A 22,302-nucleotide genomic window follows, 5' to 3' on the forward strand; every position below is an offset into this window, starting at 1 on the left:
CGGTTGCTAGGATTGATTTTTGTCAATTAGGCATATTTTTATAGTAATTTTAGTGTTTTTAATTTTTAATTTTTCTTTGCTTATTTAACTAATCTCTTTTTCTTTTGTTTTGTAGGTAACTGCAAGAGTAGCGATTCAATAATTAGTTTAGGTTGTTATATTTTCTTTCTTAGATATAATTGTATTTAGGACTTTTCAATTGTAACATTTGCATTAGATTGGGTTGTTTAGGTTAATTTTTAAAAATCCCCATCCCTCAGATCCCACATGTGTAATTTTTGTTCGAAAGATCACGTGGATTGCGCTTGCGTACGTCCTAAACTCTCCCTTTTGCTATAGTTATTTTCTTTTAATTTTACTTATTTAGCTTATTCTTTTTTTTTATTCTTCTGTGTGTATGCATGGTCGTCGGTCCCTAAACCCTGAGTTGACTCCATTTGACTTAGAGTTAGAAGAGACTTTGGCCAACCTTAGAAGGCAAAGAACCATGGCAAACTATGAGCCTCCAATGAGGCCCTTGAGTGAGCATTTCATTCCTACGATATATACTTCGGTTTCTTGTATTAAGTTGCCTAACATAGAGGCGGCTCAATATGAGATCAAATCTAGTGTGATTCAAATGCTACCATCTTTTTATGGACTTGCCAATGAAGAGCCTTATAAGCACTTAGATGAGTTTTTAGAGGTGTCATTCACGGTTAAAATTCAAAACCTCTCAGTTGATGCTTTAAAGTTACTTCTTTTCCCATTCTCCCTTAAAGATAAAGCTAAGCATTGGCTTCATTTTTTAGACAATGTCAAAATTTCCACTTGGGTAGAAATGCAACAGGAGTTCCTTAAAAAGTTCTTCCCCATTGGTCGTACCAATAGCATTAGGAGAGCGATAACGAGTTTCTCCCAACAAGAAGGAGAACAATTTCATGAGGCTTGGGAAAGACTAAAAGAATTGCTTAGAAAGTGCCCCTATCATGCTATTCCTAAATGGCAATTGGTTCAATGTTTTTATGATGGCCTTAGAGACCGATATAGGCAAATGGTTGATTCTTCTTGTGGTGGGACTTTCATGCACAAGAATGAGAATGAAGCATGGGAACTTTTTGAGACCCTTAGTGAAAACTCCCAACACCATGCTTTAGTAGCTAGGACTGAGATTCCATCCATTGGGCAACCAAAGAGGAGCGGTCTCTATGAGATCAATCCTACCGTTGAGATGAGTGCTAAGGTTGACTGCTATATAAGAAATTGGATTATCTCTTGTCATTAGGACAACAAACCCCATCTCCACTTCCTACAAGTTTCTCTCCACCTAATCAAATTGAAGCATGTGCTTTATGTTCTAGCATATCCCATCATGTCATTGATTGCTATTTGGCTACACAATACCCTGAGTTTGCTAAGGAGCATACACATTTGGCCCAAGGAGTCTCTAAATTGGGCAATGATCCATATTCCAATACCTATAACCCAGGATGGCAACCACCCCAATTTTTCTGCGAAACTCAATGCCCAATCCCTCTAATCAAATACCTTATAGGCCACCTCCATTTATATGCCCAATGCCTATGGAATGACCACCATCATCTTCACAACCCTCCATAATTCATCATTTGAGGATAAGGTACTGCACTTGTGGTTAGGCACCTCATTGTTGCTTCCCATTCTCGTCCATTACATTGAAACTCAACTTGTCCTCTTGCCATCTAGGAGGAGGTTTCTTCCTGTCACCATGGTACCCTAATCATCTTGGTCTGGAGAACGTCTAGCGTCTCTTTCCCATATTCCCTTTGCCTACTCTTGCCATTCCCTGATCTTGGAGTCGGAGGTTGATTTGACCCTGAGCGCTGTCCACAGCCTAGTAAGCCCCATGTGTTTTCCCATCAATTTCCTTGTAAGGGGTTGCCTTCCTTGTGGGTCCTACTCCTAATCTTCCTCCCAGCCCCCTTCCCCGAAGCTCTTGAGTCCTCATTCCTTCTGTCTTCGTATTGGTTTATTCCCTTCTATCAATCTCCCACTATTAGTGCTATCCTCCCTTTGCTGTTTCTAATTTGTGCACCCAAAGCTTTGATCCCCTTTCCCTTCCTCCTTTTTTCCCCCCCCTACTAATCCTCCCTTTTTTCTTTCTTGTTTTCCTGTCTTCTTTTTGAGCTTTATTTTTCCTTTTTTTTTCTTTTTCCCTTTTCTCCCCCCTCCCCCTCTCTCTTTTTTTTCTTTTTTCTTTTTTTCCTTTTCTCACTCCTTTCCCCTCTTCTTCCCCTTTTCCCTCTCTTCTCTTTATCGTTCTCTTCTTTCTCTCCTATTGGGTGGTTTCCCTCCGTTTCTTATATATCTTCCCATTTGACTCCTTCCTGTTTGCTCCTTAGCCTCTTTTTCCTCTCTCTTTGCTCTCCTCTTCTCTTGTGCTTTGGGTGTTTTTTCCTTGACGATTCCTTTCTTTTCTCCCTTCCTCTCTCCTTTTCTCTGCCCTCCTCTTTGTTGCCCTGTGATCTCTCCGTCTTTTGTTTTCCTTCTCTTCCTGCCTCTTCTCTTCTTTCTGTCCCCCCATCCCTTTCCTTCTCTCTGCCTCTCTTCCTTCCTTTGGTCTTCCTTTCTCTTCTTTTGTCTTTCCCGCCTCTTTTTCTCCTTCTTTTGGAGCTCTTATCCTCTCCTATGCTTTTCCCTGAAACTTTTAAACTCTTTCTTTCTCCTTTTTCTTGTCTTGCCTCTTCTTTATCTTTAAGGGAGAATGGGAAAAGAGTAACCTTAAAGCATCAACTGAGAGGTTTTGAATTTTAACCGTGAATGACACCTCTAAAAACTCATCTAAGTGCTTATAAGGCTCTTCATTGGCAGTCCATAAAAAGATGGTAGCATTTGAATCACACTAGATTTGATCTCATATTGAGCCGCCTTTATGTTAGGCAACTTAATACAAGAAACCGAAGTATATATCGTAGGAATGAAATGCTCACTCAAGGGCCTCATTGGAGGCTCATAGTTTGCCATGGTTCTTTGCCTTCTAAGGTTGGCCAAAGTCTCTTCTAACTCTAAGTCAAATGGAGTCAACTCAGGGTTTAGGGACCGACGACCATGCATACACACAGAAGAATAAAAAAAAAAGAATAAGCTAAATAAGTAAAATTAAAAGAAAATAACTATAGCAAAAGGGAGAGTTTAGGACGTACAAGCAATCCACGTGATCTTTCGAACAAAAATTACACATGTGGGATCTGAGGGATGGGGATTTTTAAAAATTAACCTAAACAACCCAATCTAATGCAAATATTACAATTGAAAAGTCCTAAATACAATTATATCTAAGAAAGAAAATATAACAACCTAAACTAATTATTGAATCGCTACTCTTGCAGTTACCTACAAAACAAAAGAAAAAGAGATTAGTTAAATAAGCAAAGAAAAATTAAAAATTAAAAACACTAAAATTACTATAAAAATATGCCTAATTGACAAAAATCAATCCTAGCAACCGTGCTTTGGTTCCCGAGACGCGCCAAAATTTGATCGTGTCGCTAACCAATCAAAAATAAAATCCTATACTAATCTAGCAAGCAGAAAGTACGGGGTCGAACTATGGGCAACTGAAAGGCTAAGTCACTAAGATTAAATTTAACAAAACTAAATTTAAACTAAATCTATTAATTAATGCAAAAACTTAAACTATGAATATGTGAAGATCTTTGGGATTTCTCCCCAATGCTTTTCCTAACCATATAACTCTACACTTCAAAGCAAATTAGGATGGTCTTCCTAGGTATGCCTTATCTTCGCAAGACTATCGTCCTTCGCGGAAGCTTGGCACGCTTAGTTCGCTGAGTTATAAAACATCTTTGGCCAAACTCAAACACAATCAACTAGAAGAGATAGAACAATCAAATTAATGAAATAAGCATGGTTCATCTACATCCCAAAGAAAAGGAACTAGCTACTCATTATTACAAAGTTCATAAGAAAATAAGTGACATAGGGAGAGAGAGAGAGAGATGTGGTCTTCTTCTTCAGCAATGAGAGATGAGAGCCGCATTTGCCGTCTTCTTTTCTTCTCTGTGGTTGGCTTCTCTTTTTTGTCTCCCGCACACAATGAATCCCCTCTCTTTACCCGTCGATTTTACCTTTATTCTTTCAGAATTTGGAAAAACTCAAAACTGGAAAGTTGTATATATTTTCAATATCGTTCCATAGAATCTTGAATCATCGAAATCCAAGCTCATACGAGAGAAATATGCCCAAAATACTGAAGGTAGGTCTGTTTACCCGATTTTCAGATTTATTACCAATTTTGTTCCTTAGACCTCCACATATTTCCAATTTGGCTAAGATCTCACTTTTCATGATTTTTGAGCAGCAAGATTGAATGCCCCATGATTTAAAATCCACCTATATCTAATATATTTGCCAACTTTACTCCATATTATCTCTAATACCCAAAATCACTTTATTCCTGAAAAATACACAAAAATACTCAATTAACTCTCTTTAATTAAATAAGTATGAGGAATTAAATCAAATAAATAATGGTAAATGCATGCTTATCTTTGTTGGCGATGACCTTGTAGGCTGTATATGTCAGTGTTCTGCACGCCTTATGGAGGAGGTCAAAATCGGAAATCTTGAGGTTGCCATGTCAGCAAGGAGATTTTCAAACTCGAGGTCTCTATGAGCGACGCCATTGCCTCAAGGAAACTTCCTAAACAAAGGAGAAAACAACCCTTACAAAGTTACTTTCCTTGGTCACTTTGAACCATTCTCAAGAAATAAAAGCCAAGTAACCTAGCATTTTCATTAACTAAGTAATGTTTTTAGGCTCATCCTTCTTTATTACCCGATCTTTGTCTAGAATCCGGATCATCACCCCTGTCGGGAAGCACTTTACCACCACAAAATCGGTGAGCCCCACAGCTGAAAAATATTAAAAAAAAAAAAACTCCCATCACCTACCCCTGGATCCCCTGTATTTTGGGGTGGAAAAGCCGTCAGGGAGCACGACGAGGTTGCAGATCCGGACTCCCTTGTCCACCCTTGTAGGTTTAGATTCCAAAGCAATGGGAACATTTGGGATTTTGAAACCATGACTTCATCAACTCTAACAATGTTGGGGTGTCAAAACTGACGCATAATAGAGATCTCACCAGTTACCCAGAGTTCCATGGTGGCGTTTAAGATATTTTTCTTATTCATTACCTTCATTGTTATTACCATTGTCAAGGGAACGTGCAAAACAAACCTTTGCAATTGTACTACAGTCGAGCAAGCAGCCAAGGCAACACTTACAGAGGGGTAATCATGCACAGAAGGAAGGAAGATCTATTGCATATGATAGGTGGAATGTAGCGTGGATAATTAGGGTAAAGTGTTCAAAAAGCAGGAAGAGACACTGTTTTGATTAGTTTTATAAATTCTAACTTGATTTTATTTAATTTTGTTGATTAAAACATTAAGTCACTAGTTTTGTAAAAGGAAACTGAAAGCCAGTGGGAGGGTTCAATTTTTCCATTTTTTTGGTATTTGAGGTTCATCAAGGCTGCGCAAACCTCAATTACATCCTCACAGGAAACTTTGTCGTCTGCAGGGTCGAACTTATGACCTCTCCACTGAGAACTATGAACTTACCACTCTACCAACCTAGCATTAACAAACGAGATTGAACTTTTGCTTACAGCACTTTCACACCTCCCTGTGGGCCGTGGACCTAGTAGCAACCTGTGGGCCGTGGACCTAGTAGCAATGGTTGAATTGATGATATGAGGATGAAAAAAAAAAAAAAAAAAAAAAATCATTTCATGTTTCCGAAACAAAAAAACATGTAGTTTTCCCTATGATCTGTACAGGTTTAAGCCCAAAACAATGGAGAATTTGGTGTTTAATGAATTCTTTTTGAGCTTCCTCCCTGCGGCCAGAAGTGGTGGGTTAAGTACTCCAAAATTCCAAATTTGTGTTGATTGAAAAGCATTTCTTGCTCGCTTACTGGTCCAGATTGTTCATAAGTTAACCATGATAGTTGCAGGAATGGATGTTGTAGATGTGAAACGGGTTCTGGTTTAGCAGGAGAAGCTTTGGTTTTCTTTCTTTTTTGTTTTCGCTTTCCCTAATAGTGGATCTCTCATCCATTCTTAACTTGCTTGACTTATTCCTTCTCTCTGTTCGGCCTTCAGGAACTCTGAACCAATATTTTTGTTTCAATTGTTTAAAACTAGGATGAGTTGGCGGAGAAGACTTCACATATTTCTTTCAGATTCTCTCGAATTTTGTTTGTTTTGATCTCATTTGATCAAAATGAAGTACCATCGATTCTGTCTCGTGCTGCTTCCCTTTTCCCTGATTCTGCTGGTGGGACCAGCTGCTTCTTTAGCCAAAGAATTACTTGGTGTCGCTCCTGAAGGTAATTTTAGCTCATATTTTATTTATTTTTTTTTTTTTTTTTTTTTTTAGGGGGGAGAGGGAGGAAGGGGGGGAGGGGGGGGGGGGGAAAAAAAAAAAAAAAGGGGGGGGGGGGAGGGGGGAAGGAAAGGAGGGGTGGGTTGTTTTTTTGAGAAAGGGGGGAGAAAGAATAAAAAAAAAAAAAGAGGGGCCAATGGTTCCCTTTTTTTTTATCTATTTTTTTTGTTCAATGTTAACTATGATATCTTTATACTATTTTCTCTGTCTGATAGTAAGCCTTTGATTGCTTAGATGAGAAGTACTTCAAGTTCGATGTTCTTAAATGCATGGATGGAAGTAAAAAGTTCACTAGAGCACAGCTGAATGATGACTTCTGCGATTGCCCAGATGGAACTGATGAACCAGGTATCGCTTATTTATTTATGTTTTATATTTCCTCGGTTGTTCTTAAAACTACAGTTCGAATAGATAATAGTAGTCAATGATTTTCGTTAAAAATAAGCCAAATCAAAGACGCACTTGTTTGTTTGTTTCATCAATTTAAGTCTGCTTTTTACCTTAGCGACAAAAGATTGTGTGTTATTACTGTTAAGGTAAGATGTAAGATTGTAAAGCAAGGATCCATGTAGCCAATCCCATTTAATTGGGAAAAGGCTTCTTCTTGTTGTTGTAACTTGTAAGGACTCTCGGTTTCTTGGTGTGTCTTACTGCTTGCTAGATCGTGCAGCTTTCCAGATGGGAAATGCTTTAGTTAATATATGTAATTTTTCTTTTTCCTGGGTTGCAGGAACATCAGCATGTCCCAAAGGAAAGTTCTATTGCCAAAATTCAGGACATGTTCCTCTTATGTTATTCTCCTCCAGAGTTAACGATGGCATATGTGGTATGGCTTATAGTTTGTGCATATCTCTTGATTATTCTGATATATGTGGTCCGTGAATAATTGCTATGCTTGGTGAAGTAATCAAGCAGAATTGTGTTGCTTTCATGAGATTAAATTCAACGAAGTGATTAATATGCTGGTTTCATTTTGGGTTTCTGATTATCAAACATAATGTAAAACAATGTTTACATCTGACTCTATTGGTTCTAATGACTCCTCAAAGATTTCATGGTTCAGATACTGTTCTGTCTAATTATTATTCACTTCATAGAGAGCATGTAAAATGTTGGGCAGCCTTGTATTCCTAATTTTGCTGGTTTTTTTCCTTTACCGTTCCCCTCTTGTTATCTTAATTTTATTCTTCTGTTCTATACTCAATGAGCAGATTGCTGTGATGGGAGTGATGAGTACAATGGTAAAGTAAAATGTCGAAATACATGCTGGGAGGCTGGCGAAGTGGCTAGGGACAAATTGGCAAAGAGGATTGTGACATATCAAGAGGGGGTTAGCTTACGGAAGCAAGAGATAGAGCAAGCTAAGCAAGCCATGGCAAAAGATGAAGTAGAGTTGTCAAAGCTGAAAAATGAGCAGAAGATACTTAAAGGTCTTGTTCAACAGCTCAAAGGTACAGGCTTGAAAAATTTATGTTCTACTATAACTTCAAATCTCGTTGTTGAAGCCATGTCCTAAAGTCTCCAATGGCTGTAAAAATCTTGTTTTAAGTGAAATTCTTCAATTCATAAATGCAGTAAAATAGAAGATTCTTTTCCTCCTTATTAAGCCAAAAGAAATCCTTAATTAATGATAAGTTTGGTAAGCTGATGTGGACAAATAAGCTTGATTTAAGCCTAGTTAACATTGTTTTGACCCATTAGTGGAATCAAGGTTTGAAACTTTTTATTTCTACCCCATTTTGATTTCTGTTGAAACTGAAATATATCGGTGAAATTTCATCTCATTTACACAATGTAGTTTCCAAACTCAGTTCCTTTCAATCATGGCCAAAATATTTCTTGAAAATTCTGGTTATTTTATTCAACTGAAATTTTGGATCATGATTGGGATACATGGGCTTTGTGCTGAATAATTTGTAGTAACTGTCTAACAGAGTTGAGTTTACTATGCTGCAAGTTGCAAGTATGTTAACTGTCAAGTCTTATTAGAGTCTTCAATAATAAGTATTTTGTCTGTCTAATTTATTTCTTGTTTAGGTAATTTGAAAGGACGGTTTTTTTCTTTAAATTAGGTGTCCAAATATGGGTTGTGATCTTTAAAACTAAGGGTTTATCCCTGCATGACTTAATGAATTTTTGGTTGTTTTATACTTCTGGTTGCTGGTAAAGGTTTTCACGTCTGATATCTCTCTCTCTCTCTCTGGGGATTGATCCTCTGATCCATCTTTTCTATTCCTCTTCTTCTCTAGTTGTTTCTTTAATGCTTTCTCCCTCACTCAATTGGGCCTTGATGCGATGGTAAAAGTAACTCCATTGTTTGAGTCTGGAGAGAGCTTCTATGTGAAAACAGGGGTAAGGCTGTGTACATGATGACCCTCCCAGGCCCACCTCCCAGGCCCACCTCCCAGGCCCACCTCCCAGACCCACCTCCCAGACCCAGCAGTGGCAGAGACCTTGTGCACTGGATATGCCCCCTTTTTTAATTTCCCTTTCTTCTTTTATATTTACTTTATCCCTCTTCCAATAATTCCTTATTTTAATTTGGCAAATCTGAATTTATTTTGTGCTGAATCTTCATTCTATCCTTCAAATCAAATATAATCAATTTATTAGATGATTAGAAATCGGCCCACAAAATAATCTTAGGATTTATCTGAAGATGGTAGATGAAACACTGCCTGCTTGGTAACCAAGCTAAGATAATAAACTGAAATGTACATGCCAATACGATTGTTAAGTTGCAGGTTGTTAAACTTCTATATGGTATCTCGAATTCTAGTCCTTTTGGATTCTTGCTGGTCCTACCTTCAATCTATGGTTCCAGCTCCTCTAATAGCTTCTAGAACTTCAAATCACATCATAAGATAGTAAGGAAAGTTGAGGAAAGCAATTGTATAGATGTGAATTGTTAAATTAGCAAAATACATCCATCATGGTATTCATCTTATGACAACCGAGGGTTTGAGTGTGAATCTCAAAGACATAAAACAAACAGCTCAGCTTATCAGGGATACTGCAGATGTGGTGAATGTAGAGGTCCTGCTCTAAAAACTGTTTCAATTATTCTTACCATCTCCAAAAGGTTCTCTGATCATTGGCATTGGGTTGGTGGAGCATGAAGTGTTATATTGGTGCTAACGGTGTCGTTCGTTATTGCACTCAATTTATGACTGCTGACGTTCTGACAGACTGATTTAGAATATAGTTCATTGGTAGAGAAACTTGGAATTCAGGAATTTCGAGGCAGATTTTGTTGGGAGTTGGGACTGTAGGGAAGGTCAGAAATAGTCTCAGGAGTAACATGACAAGCTATCATAATTGAAAAGGAGTTGTTGGAAACTTGGAATTCAGGAATTTTGAGTCAGATTTTGTTGGGAGTTAGGACTGTAGGGAAGGTCAGAATTAGGCTTAGGAGTAACATGACAACGTTTTCATAACTGAAAAACAGTTGTTAAAGTTTCTAGCTGCCAGTCTGCAATTCAAGCCATATAAGAGAGGTTTTCTCAAATTTGTGGTCTCTGCTCAATTTCAACTTTCAGGGCTCTATGTTTGAGATGATCTGTGAGAATTTAAATTTAACAGGGCTGTCAACATGAGTTCTATCTGAAGCATAAAAAATTACTAGTAGATTCAAGAAGGTTAAAAAGAAGTGGGCCGGGGTTGAATAAGCAATCACCTTGGGATTCCGGAGTGATCACTCTTAAAAGTCGAAAGCAATTACACTTTCAAATTGGGGCTACTTCCCTAAAACAATAACAAAAAATGCATCAATAATCATAAAATTTCATGATCTTGTGTGTTTACAGAAATATTGATCTCCTTGGAAGATCACATCCAATGACTACTAAGTGAAAGATCTACCAGTGTCTAAAGCCTCTACTATTTGGCCATGCCTTTCTTTCAGAAGAGCTCAACTGCCCCCTTTCCTTTTAATTATCAACATAATTATGTAGTACATTTTGAGACTAAAGATGAGGGGCCTATATAAACCGTACATAACATATTCATTTTCTTTTATTCTTTGGATCTGAGGAGTTATTTTCTTTTGATTGATGAGAAGTTAAAATCTAAAGTCTATAGAGCTTTGTCCTGTCTACTTGGGTTCCCAATAGGAATCCGGTCTTGTTATTCCATTCTGTTTAGCATTCAGTATTAAATAAGTTTCACCCTTAACTACAGTGTTTGTCATAGATCTCAACCTGTTGTCAGGTAAAAGCAAAACTTCATTCTTAATAGCACTAGTTATTAAAAAAAGCATATGTATCCTAGTGATTTCAAATCTATTAAAGTCCATCATATGTTTCGTTTTGGTACAGTAATAAGTGTGTATGTAGCATCCTTTTTTATGCTTGTTTCTGATGTTTGTGAAATATCAGATTCATGGGGAAAAGTTCTCCCTGTTACATAGTCATTAATGAAATCAATTATTGGTTAAAATGGGATAAGTACAAATATCTCTTATAGATATTTTAGTAGATGGACCTTTCTGTCTAATATTTTGTTTTGAACCATCTATAGAGCGTAAGGAACAAATAGAGAAGGCGGAGGAGCAAGAACGCTTGGAGAGAGAAAAGGAAGAGAAATGGAAAAACAGACTTGAGGAGAAAGCTAATGAGGACAAAGGACAAGCTGCAGAAGCTCAGCAAGCCAATACAGAGGGAGTTTCAGAGAATTCTTCATTAGATCAGGTTATAATGATGGTTACTGATTTTAATGTTAATTTTGTTCTAGATTTTTTTGACTATTCAATAATTCATATATACATGTTACTCTTGTCCGCCTCCTTTAGAACCCACCACTTCATGGTGGTGTCCATTTGCTGTTATCCTATGATTCGTTAGTTATGAATTTGGCTAGTTACTACTGTTTTCACATTAATTCTGTGGTGTTAATTTTAATGAAAACATATCGCACACATCTTGGAATCCATTGCGTAGGGAGGGGATAATAATAAACATCTATGGGATAATGAAAACCACATGGGGCATGCTTGCCTTCAATTTTGACTTCTTTTTTTTTTTTTTTGGTGAAAGAGATAAATTTTATTTGATTAAATACCACAAGTACTTAGATCACTCAATTTTACGTTGAGCCAAGTTTTCCTTTATCCACCTTCAGATGATGCTAATGCCATATTAGTGAGCCAAGTTAGAATGGAGGGATATTCGAAACAAGAAAAGCTACTATCAGTAGTGCTAGTTACGATGTCCATCAAAAGAGGGGTTAGACTTAGTGGCCATGCATGCTTTCTTGGTTAGGTAATAGATCAAGAACTGCCTTCAATTTTAACTTCAGTTGTACAAAACTTCACCCCAAGGTTGTTACCTAATCCATGTCGAAGCTATTACACTGTGGTTCTCAAAAGGTCATATTATATGGATATCTCTAAGAAATGCATATATGATGAATATACAAGCAGTAAATTTAGTTCATATTCCTTGAGATATAGAATGTTGTCAAGTTGCACCATAACTATAGTAGGCAATGGGCCCAGTATAGCTATTATTGATGTAATGATAGTCACACTTAGTAGTTTCATTTGCTAACAAAAGAATTTGATGTAGTTGTTCAGCAACCCGAAAAGACGAAATTGCTAAGGATTCAATCAAACTGATAAGTCTGAAATGAAAAGTTGTAGAAATGAACTAGATAAATTACAATCTAGGGGCAGAATCTTCCTACTTGACAGAGTTGGGTTCCGAAACCTTGCTTTGGGGGTCCACAAGGATTTTTAATTTACTCAATTTAGGAGTTACAATGGAAAAACTCTATTGTTATGAAAAGTTAAAGATCCTTCTGGAAGATGCCTCAAAATTATAGTCTGGAAGCAAGTGTTCGACGGAGGGTGTTTTTGAAAGTTAACTTAAAAGGAGGGATGAAGTGGATAAAAGACATGAATGGAAGGCTGCCACGCCTCTCTTGTCCAACATCATCCAACGTCGTTAGGGTGTTCTTCATGCGGAGTTGGCGTTGTTAAGGAATACTACCTGGTTGATCCCACCAGTAGTCATATGCTTATCTCAAAGATTAAGCCATGCATGTGTAACTATGAACTAATTCAGATTTTGAAACTGCGAATGACTCATTAAATTAGTTATAGTCTGTTTGATGGTATCTGCTGCTCAGATAACCATAGTAATTCTAGAGCTAATACGTGCACCAAACCTTGACTTCTAGAAGGGATGCATTTATTAGATAAAAGGTCAATGTGGGCTCTGCCCATTGCGCTAATGATTCATGATAACTCAACGGATAGCACAGCCTTTGTGCTGGCGACGCATCATTCAAATTTCTGCCCTATCAACTTTCGATGGTAGGATAGTAGCCTACTATGGTGGTTTATAGGTGATAGAGAATTAGGGTTTGATTTTGGAGAGGGAGCCTGAGAAATGGCTACCACATCCAAGGAAGGCAGCAGGCGCGCAAATTACCCAATCCTGACACGGGTAGGTAGTGACAATAAATAACAATACCGGACTCTTCAAGTCTGGTAATTGGAATGAGTACAATCTAAATCCCTTGACGAGGATCCATTAGAGGGCAAGTCTGGTGCTAGCAGCCGTGGTAATTCCAGCTCTAATATTGTATATTTAAGTTGTTGCAATTAAAAAGCTCGTAGTTGGATTTTGAGATGGGCCGATCGGTCCGCCTTTTGGTGTGTACCGATCGTCTTGTCCCTTCTGTCGGCGATGTGCTCCTGGCCTTAATTGGCCGGGTCGTGCCTCCGGCATTGTTACTTTGAACTTTTAAGAAATTGGAGTGCTCAAAGCAAGCCTATGCTTTGTATACATTAGCATGGGATAACATCATAGGATTTTGGTCCTATTGCGTTGGCCTTCGGGATCGGAGTAATGATTAACAGGGACAATTGGGGGCATTCGTATTTCATAGTTAAAGGTGAAATTCTTGGATTTATGAAAGACGAACCACTTGGCCGTGGTTCTTTTAGTATATCATTGTAGATATCTTAGTGGCTGTATTTACAATAGTCTCTCTCCCAATTAGTGAAAAACTCTTATGTCTAAGTCACCCTAATATTGTATTCTTTCTCTTTGTTTAATGAAGTTTATCTTATTCCATCCAAAACAAATCATATCTATGACCAATTTGAAATTGTATTTTGAAACCGAATTGAAATCAAATAGATTTGGATTGGAATCCACTCTAGAATTGACCCTCAAACTAGATTTGGCTAATTTTATTTTTAGTCTGCCAAACAAAGGAAGCTAAACTAAACCGATTTTTCATTGGAAACACTTCCCCACCTTTGGATTTTCAACTCAAAATTCTGTATTACCAAAAACTCAATTCTCCTTTGACAACTACCTTACAGATCTCTATCCATGAATAACAGAAACAACTAAAACACCGTTTTAGGCAATTACTTTTACACTCCCTGTAACTTATTCTATTATGTTCACACTCCTTACGTTTTGAATTATATGACAATTATATCCTTATTGTTAGAATAATAGGGTCAAGAGATGAATCATATTTTGAAAATTCTTCAATATTACTCTTCTTGTTTTCAAACCTTGAAAAAAAAAAGACGTAATTTTTTTCCCCTAGAGTTGTCCCAATCAACAAGAAGCTCCGTTAGGATCATCTAACATTTTGGTTGGGCACATGCAAGTGATGTCTCAATAAAAAAAGATGATTTGATTTAGCATTTTAACCAATTTCCATTTTCATTAATTTCATTGCTATCCTGCTTAGAACCCATTTTGCATTTTCATTAATTTCATTGCCATCCTTCTTACAGCCATAGTTGTCACGGCGACGAGGCGACCGGTTAGGCTAGTGAGGCGAGGTCGAGACGCCCCCGGCGCTTTGGCGGTTGACGTTTAAGTAATTTGGCTCTCATTCCTCACCTTAAATTTATCATTCGAAAAAATCTTTTGCCTACCTCGTCCCAATACTCAACCCACTAGTGGTCCAGCCGGCCGGGGTCGCGGCCCCGTGTCTCGCGGGTTGGGGGGGTTGGTTGGTGGGTGGGTGTGCTGTCGCTTTTCTCTTTCGTTTTGTTTGTTTTTTTTTTTTTTGTCACTATGCGTCTTTTATGCATATGGTTCAACAATGATCTTTCTCGGATCTAATGTATTCATATTGCCTTCTTTGGCATCTTTCTGTGTTTAGGGGCGGCGCCTGGTGGTGTCCGGGCGCCTGTGCCCTCTCCCTGGCGGTCGCCTTTTGCCTGGCCGGAGGCTCCCGCCCCGGGCCGCCGGGCGCGTGCGCGCCTTTGCTTACAGCCCATCTAGCCTACTAACCCAATACCCATTTTCTTTAAGTCCAAGCCCATTTCATTTTCCTAAGCCTTCCTAAACCTATTTTCTGTCAAGCGCTTCAATTAGGTCATGGTGAGCATGGTACACATGATCTTCAATCTGAGACTCTCAAGAAAGACCATGTCTTCTTTAGCTAATAGATGCTTTCTTTCTAAAATTTGTGCACCTTCAATTTTTTAGGTTGTGTTTCTCCAGATGACAATGTTGAAGGTGGAATTACAATTTTCTTTCCCCACAGAATTATAGTCTGGAAGCAAGTGTTCGATGGAGGGTGTTTTTGGAAGTTAACTTAAAAGGAGGGATGAAGTGGATAAAAGATATGAAAAGTAGGTATTTATTTAATAATGGCAAGGGGACTTGATTGTAAATATTAAAAAAGAAAACGTTTTGTTCCTCACTATGGATGAAGTGAACCAGCCGCAACCCACATCTACGTCAATTGAGAGAATGAAATGATATGGTCTTCATCTAAGTGGAATTTCAGAATTAGGTTGCTACTACTACAATTGTGTGAAGCCCTACCAATAGCCAGTCGAATCAGCACTGAGCTATGTAGAAACTAATAAGAAAATAAAAGAACTCAGAAATTATTCATGGTGGTATATTCAGCTCTAGCATTTGGTTGCAGACTTGCAGGTATGTTTTTCACAAAGGGTTTCTTGGAGCAAGTATCAAGAGTCTGAAGCATCCGGGGGAGGAGGGGGACAGCCCCAGTTATCAGTCTGACCTCCGAGGATTCAGCTGAATCTGAGACAGTTTTCTCCTAGTCTGAACTAATGTCACAGCAAGGAAGTAGGGCAGAACATGATAGCAGCAAGAGTAGTGGACGAAGAAATAAAAGAAGAGTGGGTGATTGAAACCTGAGTTTTGAGGGGGATAGGAAAAGTGCAGGTGAAGATATGGGGCATTTGACTCACTTCACTTAGTCAAAGAGCCACAACTCCCAAAATGTGGTAGGTAAACTTCAAATTCATTCAATTTCAGGTCTATCCTTTTGATAAAGTTACATGCATCTAAATTGAAAATAAAATTTCTTACAAATTAGAAACTACTAATTAGAATCTTGGAAACTAGGGAACAACTCAAACAGTTTGCATAAGAATTTCAAACCTGATCTAACCCTCCCAAAAAATTGAAGTGTGACATAAGAATAACGCAAGGTAAGCAAATGCAAAGCATCCCTAATCATGGGGTCTGGCTGCATTAGCTCTCCATCCTAAAGAACTTTACTTGGTGGAATTAGGTCACAGATGCTGAAAACCTACTAAGGTCTTGTAACTATCTTCATACTGGGGTGACATGTATCTTGGGGTATGTGATTGGAAGACAACCCTATTTGTGGCAATGCTAGGCTGGCACATACATTAGGAAAGAACTGTTGTCACCTTTCTAGAAGTGTGGTAATACCAGAAGCATTCACCCTCCTTGTATCACCTTGATGGCATTTGCACCATAACAGAAAACCAGCATTTTGTTTCCAAGGTTTCCCTAAGAGAATGTCACCATGCACAAAGGGTCTGACTAGGCTATGGGCACTGGGCAATGAAGCAGTCCAAACTATGCACAAACTTGTATGATTGCACTGACCTTCTTTCTAGTATTAAGCATGAAACTTCTCATATAATCTTGAACGCTCACTTCTGTGGGAGGTTAATGCTTTTATCGAATCTGTGGAAATGAGGTTGGCTTCTGTTCATGTGTCAACACCTGTATGAACTGTTATGGAATCCTCTTTGTGATTATATATGCTTCTGCCGGGAGAGAGGAGTCTTCTCTACTAATCCATCGGCAAATGTAGTAAGACTTGCTGAGTTAGTTTTAGCGTCATCCTTGTGACCATTATTTGGCTCATGATCTGCAATAAAAGTAATAGGCTCAGGAATATCAATAATGTCCCTGTTCATATTGGCCAACATCATCTTAACTATAGCCAAAAGACTGGTCTTGCTGGGAAGCTTGGTGCCAAACTGACATTATCGCTACATGTGCAACCCACATTGTTCTTTAGTCTTCCAATCCCCTTGAGATTTCTGACATCTTTTACCCAACTTTAGAAAGGAAGAACCCAGTGCATGAGGCTTCTGCCACTGCAGTTTCTGGGGAGTGTCATTAGGTAGGCAACCTTTGATGTAACACAGAGTCTGGGTTAGATCTTCTTGGACCCTCTTTAATAAGAACCATCATAAATTAGGGTTAGGGCAGGTTCGGCTAGGGTTAGGGAGGGAGAGGGCCTTGCTGTTCTGCAGTTCAGGAGTGATATCCTTGCTGTTCTGCAATTTCAGAACTTGGTTCTAAGGCTTGAGAAAGATCTGAATGGTATGAGTTTAAAGTTTTCAGAGGTTAGGAAAAGTTGCAAAAATCATGGAAGAGGATGAAGCGCAGAATTTTAGAGGTGCTAGGATTTTAGGATTTAGAAGGTCCGATCACGCTGAAACTGGTAGGGAAGGTCATAAGCTTAGGGGGATAATGTTCCTGGAGTTCGGGACAGATCCAATGGTTAGATTGTCAGATCTCCTGGAGTTCGGGACAGATCCAATGGTTAGATTGCTGTAGATCTGACTTTGAATTTTAGGTCAAGGAAAGGTCCAAAAATTGCAGAAAAACTCCGGAAAATTAGGAACAATGTTGTCAAAGTGGTAAAAACCGCTTTGGTTTGAACCGCTTAATTAACGCGCTGTTTTTTTGCCGCTTTTTTGCCTAAGTGCTACCGCTTTGTCGCCTTGTGCACTTTATTGCCATCTAGACACTAAAGTACCTGCTTTTTAGACATTTTGTACATAATATTTTTTTTATAATTTTTTTTTTAAATCAAAATTTATTCTACAAAACCACATATAAATTTAATAGCTTAGTCATTTTAGAGTTGAGTCCAAATTGCAAAGGAATTTCGAGGCCCAAAGTGACATAGGTCCTCTTCAAGCTCCGAGGTGCAGCCCCACATCCCTACTGGGGGCGGCCTCCCGGGCCCTATGCTCGTCGGCAGCAGAATGTGAAGCATGAGCCATACTCAACATCGAGAATCAATGTATCATTTAATGGACAATGACTTGGAAACCGGAATAATGAGATCAATTAATTTATCGCGTTCCTGTTAGTACATAGTCATTGTTAAGATAACTTATGTTTGTGTTCTTTTTTTTTTGGATAATCTTCATAATTAGGATTCTTGAATGCTTTCGTTTTGAGATGAATGTGACTATTGAATGTGTTTTTTAACTTATTATAGAAAGTAGTTGTATTCAAATGTAGTTTAAAAGTAGTTGTATTGAAAAATTTTGCCCCAACCACTTTGGTCGCCTTATTGCCGCCTAGGCTGCTTTGTCGACTAATCGGCTAGGCGGCCCCAATCGCTTTGGTCGCCTTGCCAACCTTGATTAGGAAGGGGTGATTAGGGCATTAGGTTCATGGCTTTAGGGTTTGGGAGGGTGGCTAAGGGTTGGGAAGGGGTTGGGGTTGTATTTACTTGATGTGGAAGAAGCACACTTGAAGGTTCTTGAAATTTTGAAAGTTCTAGGAATGTCGCAAGCTTGAAGAAGATGAAGTGGTGCTGGAGTTTGCTGAATTTCTTGAGAATTACTCTCCAGCCCAGGCCGCTTCCCCACGGCCCAAACCTTTGATTACTCAACAATTTAACCTACTTTACTCAGAATAAACGAGTCTATTTATAGCCAAGTTACTAGACACACTGGACCTGATAAGGATCCAATTATTGACCTTACTCTTTAACTTGAACTCTTTAAATGGGACTCTATTAATAAAGACAACTCTCAATCAAACTAAGTACTAAAAGATAAGAGTCCTCTTGGGTAAGGAATATTATCTTATTCACAACTAACTAAATTATAATGGATTTGGACTCTTCATAACTCAAATAAAAAAATAAAATTAGATCCATAACCCTTGGATCGAGGGGATTCAAACTAGACTCATATTAAGCCTAAAAGGGCAGGAAAAAAGACCAAAACATCCATGGGCATATTCAGCCAGCTTTAAGATGGCTACTTTGGGTCTGGTTTTTTGGCCCACTTATTGGGGGTTCCAACCCTGGTTACATCAACATTATTCCCTCATTTGCAGGGAGGCTGGTTCTTGACTCAAACCTATGACCATGGTAGAAGATCTCACTCTTGAGCGAGATCTCGCTACCATGAAAACCGAGATCTCGACCATCTCGGCAAGATCTCGGCAAGATCTCGGTCGAGATATGCCATTTTTTGGGCGTCAACTCGGTAGCCCATCTTGGTGGGTTTTAGGGTCCCAGTTGGGCTAAAACTTGGTATTTAGCCTATTTAAGGCCTTTTGAACACACTAATGGCCTTGGATTTGTGAGAAAACAGTCCTAAGTATGATTTCTAAGTCTTCCAATAGTATGAAACCGAAATGCTGTAGGATTAGAGAATGCAAGGTTATATAACATGTAATATAAAACCATTAAGGCATATAAATGAAAATCAAGTGTATCAAATACATCAAATAACTTAAATGCCATTAGAAGTTCAATATAAGTCACTAACACATAAGTTCATAAGACAAGTAGAGGTTGATTGAGTTTCCTTTGATGTTGTAGATGTGCTAAGAGTAGTTGCAAGTGAAAACTTGGCTGAAATCCGCAAAAAATGGGGCAAAAATGGCGAGTTCCGGCGAGATTTAGGGCAAGATATCCCATTTTGCAGATCTCAACCTTGATCTCGTCTCGGTTTATGAAAAAACCGAGATATCTCGCGAGATCTCCCACCATGCCTATGACCACTAGTTTGCAATTAACCTTTCTGTTGTGCTGGGCTGGTGGGTTCAACTCTCCTTTCTTCAATTCTGGTGGAGATTTGCAAACAGAAGAGCTCTTGATGTCTCTTTTGAGTGACTTAATTTTTGTTCCATGATCTAGGTGTATATAGGTGGTGTTAGCCTGTCATGTTGACTGATTGGAAATTCCCATAGCAACTCTAAACAGTTCTTGGTGCTCATCGCACTATTGACCTCGATACCTATTCATGGTGTCTGAAGTATGCGTTGTATGGAGGACTTATGAAACTTTGTGGTCATGTGGTGTACTTTCCACATCTTTACTGTCTTGATGGAAGTAGACCAGCTTGTGGAAGAGCAAAAGGTCATACCTTGCCTAGTTCATGAGGCTCCTGCAGTGGCGATGTTGGGGGAGGGTCATAAGGTATCTAGTCTTACACCATTTAGAACAGCATTTTCTAAATTTCTCATTCAAATCTTTCAAAATATTCTTATTCAATATTTGCTTTATCAGATCCCAATCATAGTTGTTAAGGCGTCGCCTAGGCCACGCCAAGGCATCCGGGCACCTTCGGAGCGCCTCAAATCGGTGTCACCTCATTTTCAGACAATAAGGCGACCGCCTTGTGGTATGAGGCATTGCCTCAAGAGCCTCGGACACCTTATACCCCAAGGCGTTCGCTTTCTTTTTCTTTTTAAATCACATGAAAGATGCCAAATCGAAGGCTTATATTGAATTACTTATTAGATTCCAATTGTAAAGTATCTATTGTTTGAACCTATATGCATATATAATGATGCTATATGTGATCAAATGTTAAAAAAAGAAAAAAAAAAATAAACAAAATCGAAAGAGAATAAGCTTTTGACTCAAGTCTCACACTCTCACTCTAATCCCTAATCTCTTTCTCTCTTCCTCTCTTCTTCTCTTCCATTCCCGTGACGACACTTTGGTAAGCAGCAGCCAGCGACAAATGACTTCTTCTCTTCCTTTCTTCCTGCGACTTTTTATTTAGGCCCTACTATTTGTGGTTTGTAGTATGTTGGATGACTTGAGGTAGGCTAATATTAGTTTTTTTATTATATAAGATATGATAGATTTATAATGAATTGGTGTGAATGAGATGTACACTAAAAATTTCACTTAAAACACCTCAACCGCCTCAAAAGCGCCTCGGAGGGCGCCTCATCGACTCATTGCCTCAACTAGCCTAAACCGCCTCGCATCGCCTCATCGCCGTGACAACTATGATCCCAATTAGTGATAGGTCTGAGTTACCTGATGAACCTCCATTGCAGCATGCCATCTCGCCAGATCAAGTTTTACTGCTAAACTTGTTAAGGATGAAGTCACACTTCTTATCTTCTCGGAAGTATTTATAGTCAATAGTCCTCTCGACTTTTGTCTGCTAGACAAGGAAATATTTGGTTTCCTTTGCTCCTTCAAGCTTGAGTCCCATAATTTTGATGCCATAATTCTTGTCTAAGACTTGTCATATCATCATGTGATGCCCTGGGCAATAATGAGCATGGGTTGCTGAGGTGTTTTTGCAATTTGTAAAGTACTAGATTGAGGAGCTGTTGAAGATGATGTAGAAGTTGACTAGATGAACCAGCTTCAATTTTCACTTTTCTCTCGAGGAGAACCAATTGAAATAGTTGTTAAAGATGTACAGTCAGTCATAAAGTAGAATAGGGTCTGATTTCCCATTATAATTATTCGGTGCCATCTTTATTTTGTGTTTGTCATCTTGTTGCCCATCACCAAGTTATCATTGTACTTTTCCTTGTTGGATTTGGACCATTTTAGGACCCGGTAGATGAAGTTGTTGACAAGGTGGTGGTCTCTCTGTTGTAGTTTGTTTTGTATTGTCTCTGATTTCATGCATATCTCTCTCTCCCCCATGGAATAAATTTTGATCGAAATGGTCGAAATTTTGATCAAAATCATTGCATCTTTAGAAATAGAAATGAAACTTTCAAGATTTGGTCGAAGTCGTAGGTTTCAACCAAAATGGTACGAAATTTCGGTCAATATGACACGAAATTTTGTACTGCCCGAAACATTACACTTTATGTTATAAAACCTACCCCTTTCGAGCAGGACTTGCGAAATTTTGCAGGTTCCGCTTGTTCCACCAATGTTCCTCCACTTGAGATTTTGACCCTAAATTGTGTTTTCTCTCATTTTTTTAGATTCTACTCTCATTTGAGCTGATTTTAACAACTCCACTCTTGCTCCTCTATTATTGGGTTTTTCAGAATCAAACAAGGTGAGTTAACAAAGTTCTCCATTTTTTAATTTGGTTTAGTTTATGCCTCAAATCAACTTAAATTTCTTTTCAATTAAAGTATGTTGATCTATGATTACGTGAAGTTAAAATTAATTTTTGGGTATTGCTACTATTTTTATTTTTATTTCTCTGTATTTAAAAATTATTTTCTAAAATATGTATATTCATAAAATACACATGTATAGACTCATATATGAGCTTTAAATTGATGAATGTGAGACACCGTTACTTCATCTATGCTGTGATGGGGTTGATATTGGATTTTTTTTAACTAATTATTAATTTTAATTGTTTAAACATATTCAAATATTTTCAAAAATTATTTAAGTATTAAGAAAAGATAATTGATTTCTATTATATATTTAAAAATAGGATATTATAAGATAATTAATTTCTGTTACATATGTAAAAATAGGAGATTATTTATAATAGCATATATGTAATTTTTTGAGATTAATAATGCTTTTTAAGATACTTAATGTATATTTTTTGTATTAGACACTCTCTTTAAAATATGTCAGATATAGCCTGGCAACATGGGAGGCCACTGA

The 22,302-nt window shown here is 38.2% G+C and overlaps 1 protein-coding gene, 1 non-coding gene and 1 pseudogene across 2 annotated transcripts in view; 2 read left to right on the forward strand and 1 right to left on the reverse strand.

The window, feature by feature from the left end:
* Positions 1–868: 868 nt before the first annotated feature.
* On the reverse strand, positions 869–975 carry LOC149018796 (small nucleolar RNA R71). Its single transcript, XR_016173238.1, has one exon. It is a non-coding gene; the product is annotated as a small nucleolar RNA R71 (small nucleolar RNA).
* Positions 976–5,806: 4,831 nt separating this feature from the next.
* LOC149018797 (glucosidase 2 subunit beta-like) overlaps positions 5,807–22,302 on the forward strand; it is a 46,749-nt gene continuing 30,253 nt past the window's right edge. Inside the window, exons 1-6 of the mRNA XM_089152933.1 lie at positions 5,807–5,896; positions 6,189–6,373; positions 6,664–6,777; positions 7,160–7,255; positions 7,641–7,880; positions 10,948–11,117. Coding sequence (XP_089009059.1) covers positions 6,268–6,373; positions 6,664–6,777; positions 7,160–7,255; positions 7,641–7,880; positions 10,948–11,117 — 726 coding nt within the window. The 5' untranslated portion in view covers positions 5,807–5,896; positions 6,189–6,267. The remainder of the gene's footprint in view (positions 5,897–6,188; positions 6,374–6,663; positions 6,778–7,159; positions 7,256–7,640; positions 7,881–10,947; positions 11,118–22,302) is intronic.
* On the forward strand, positions 12,417–13,400 carry LOC149018798 (18S ribosomal RNA; annotated as a pseudogene; the record flags this gene model as incomplete).

This window comes from Hakea prostrata, chromosome 4, assembly GCF_041222555.1.
Source record: "Hakea prostrata isolate BN-2017 chromosome 4, UWA_Hpros_2, whole genome shotgun sequence".
NCBI classification, from domain to species: domain Eukaryota; kingdom Viridiplantae; phylum Streptophyta; class Magnoliopsida; order Proteales; family Proteaceae; genus Hakea; species Hakea prostrata.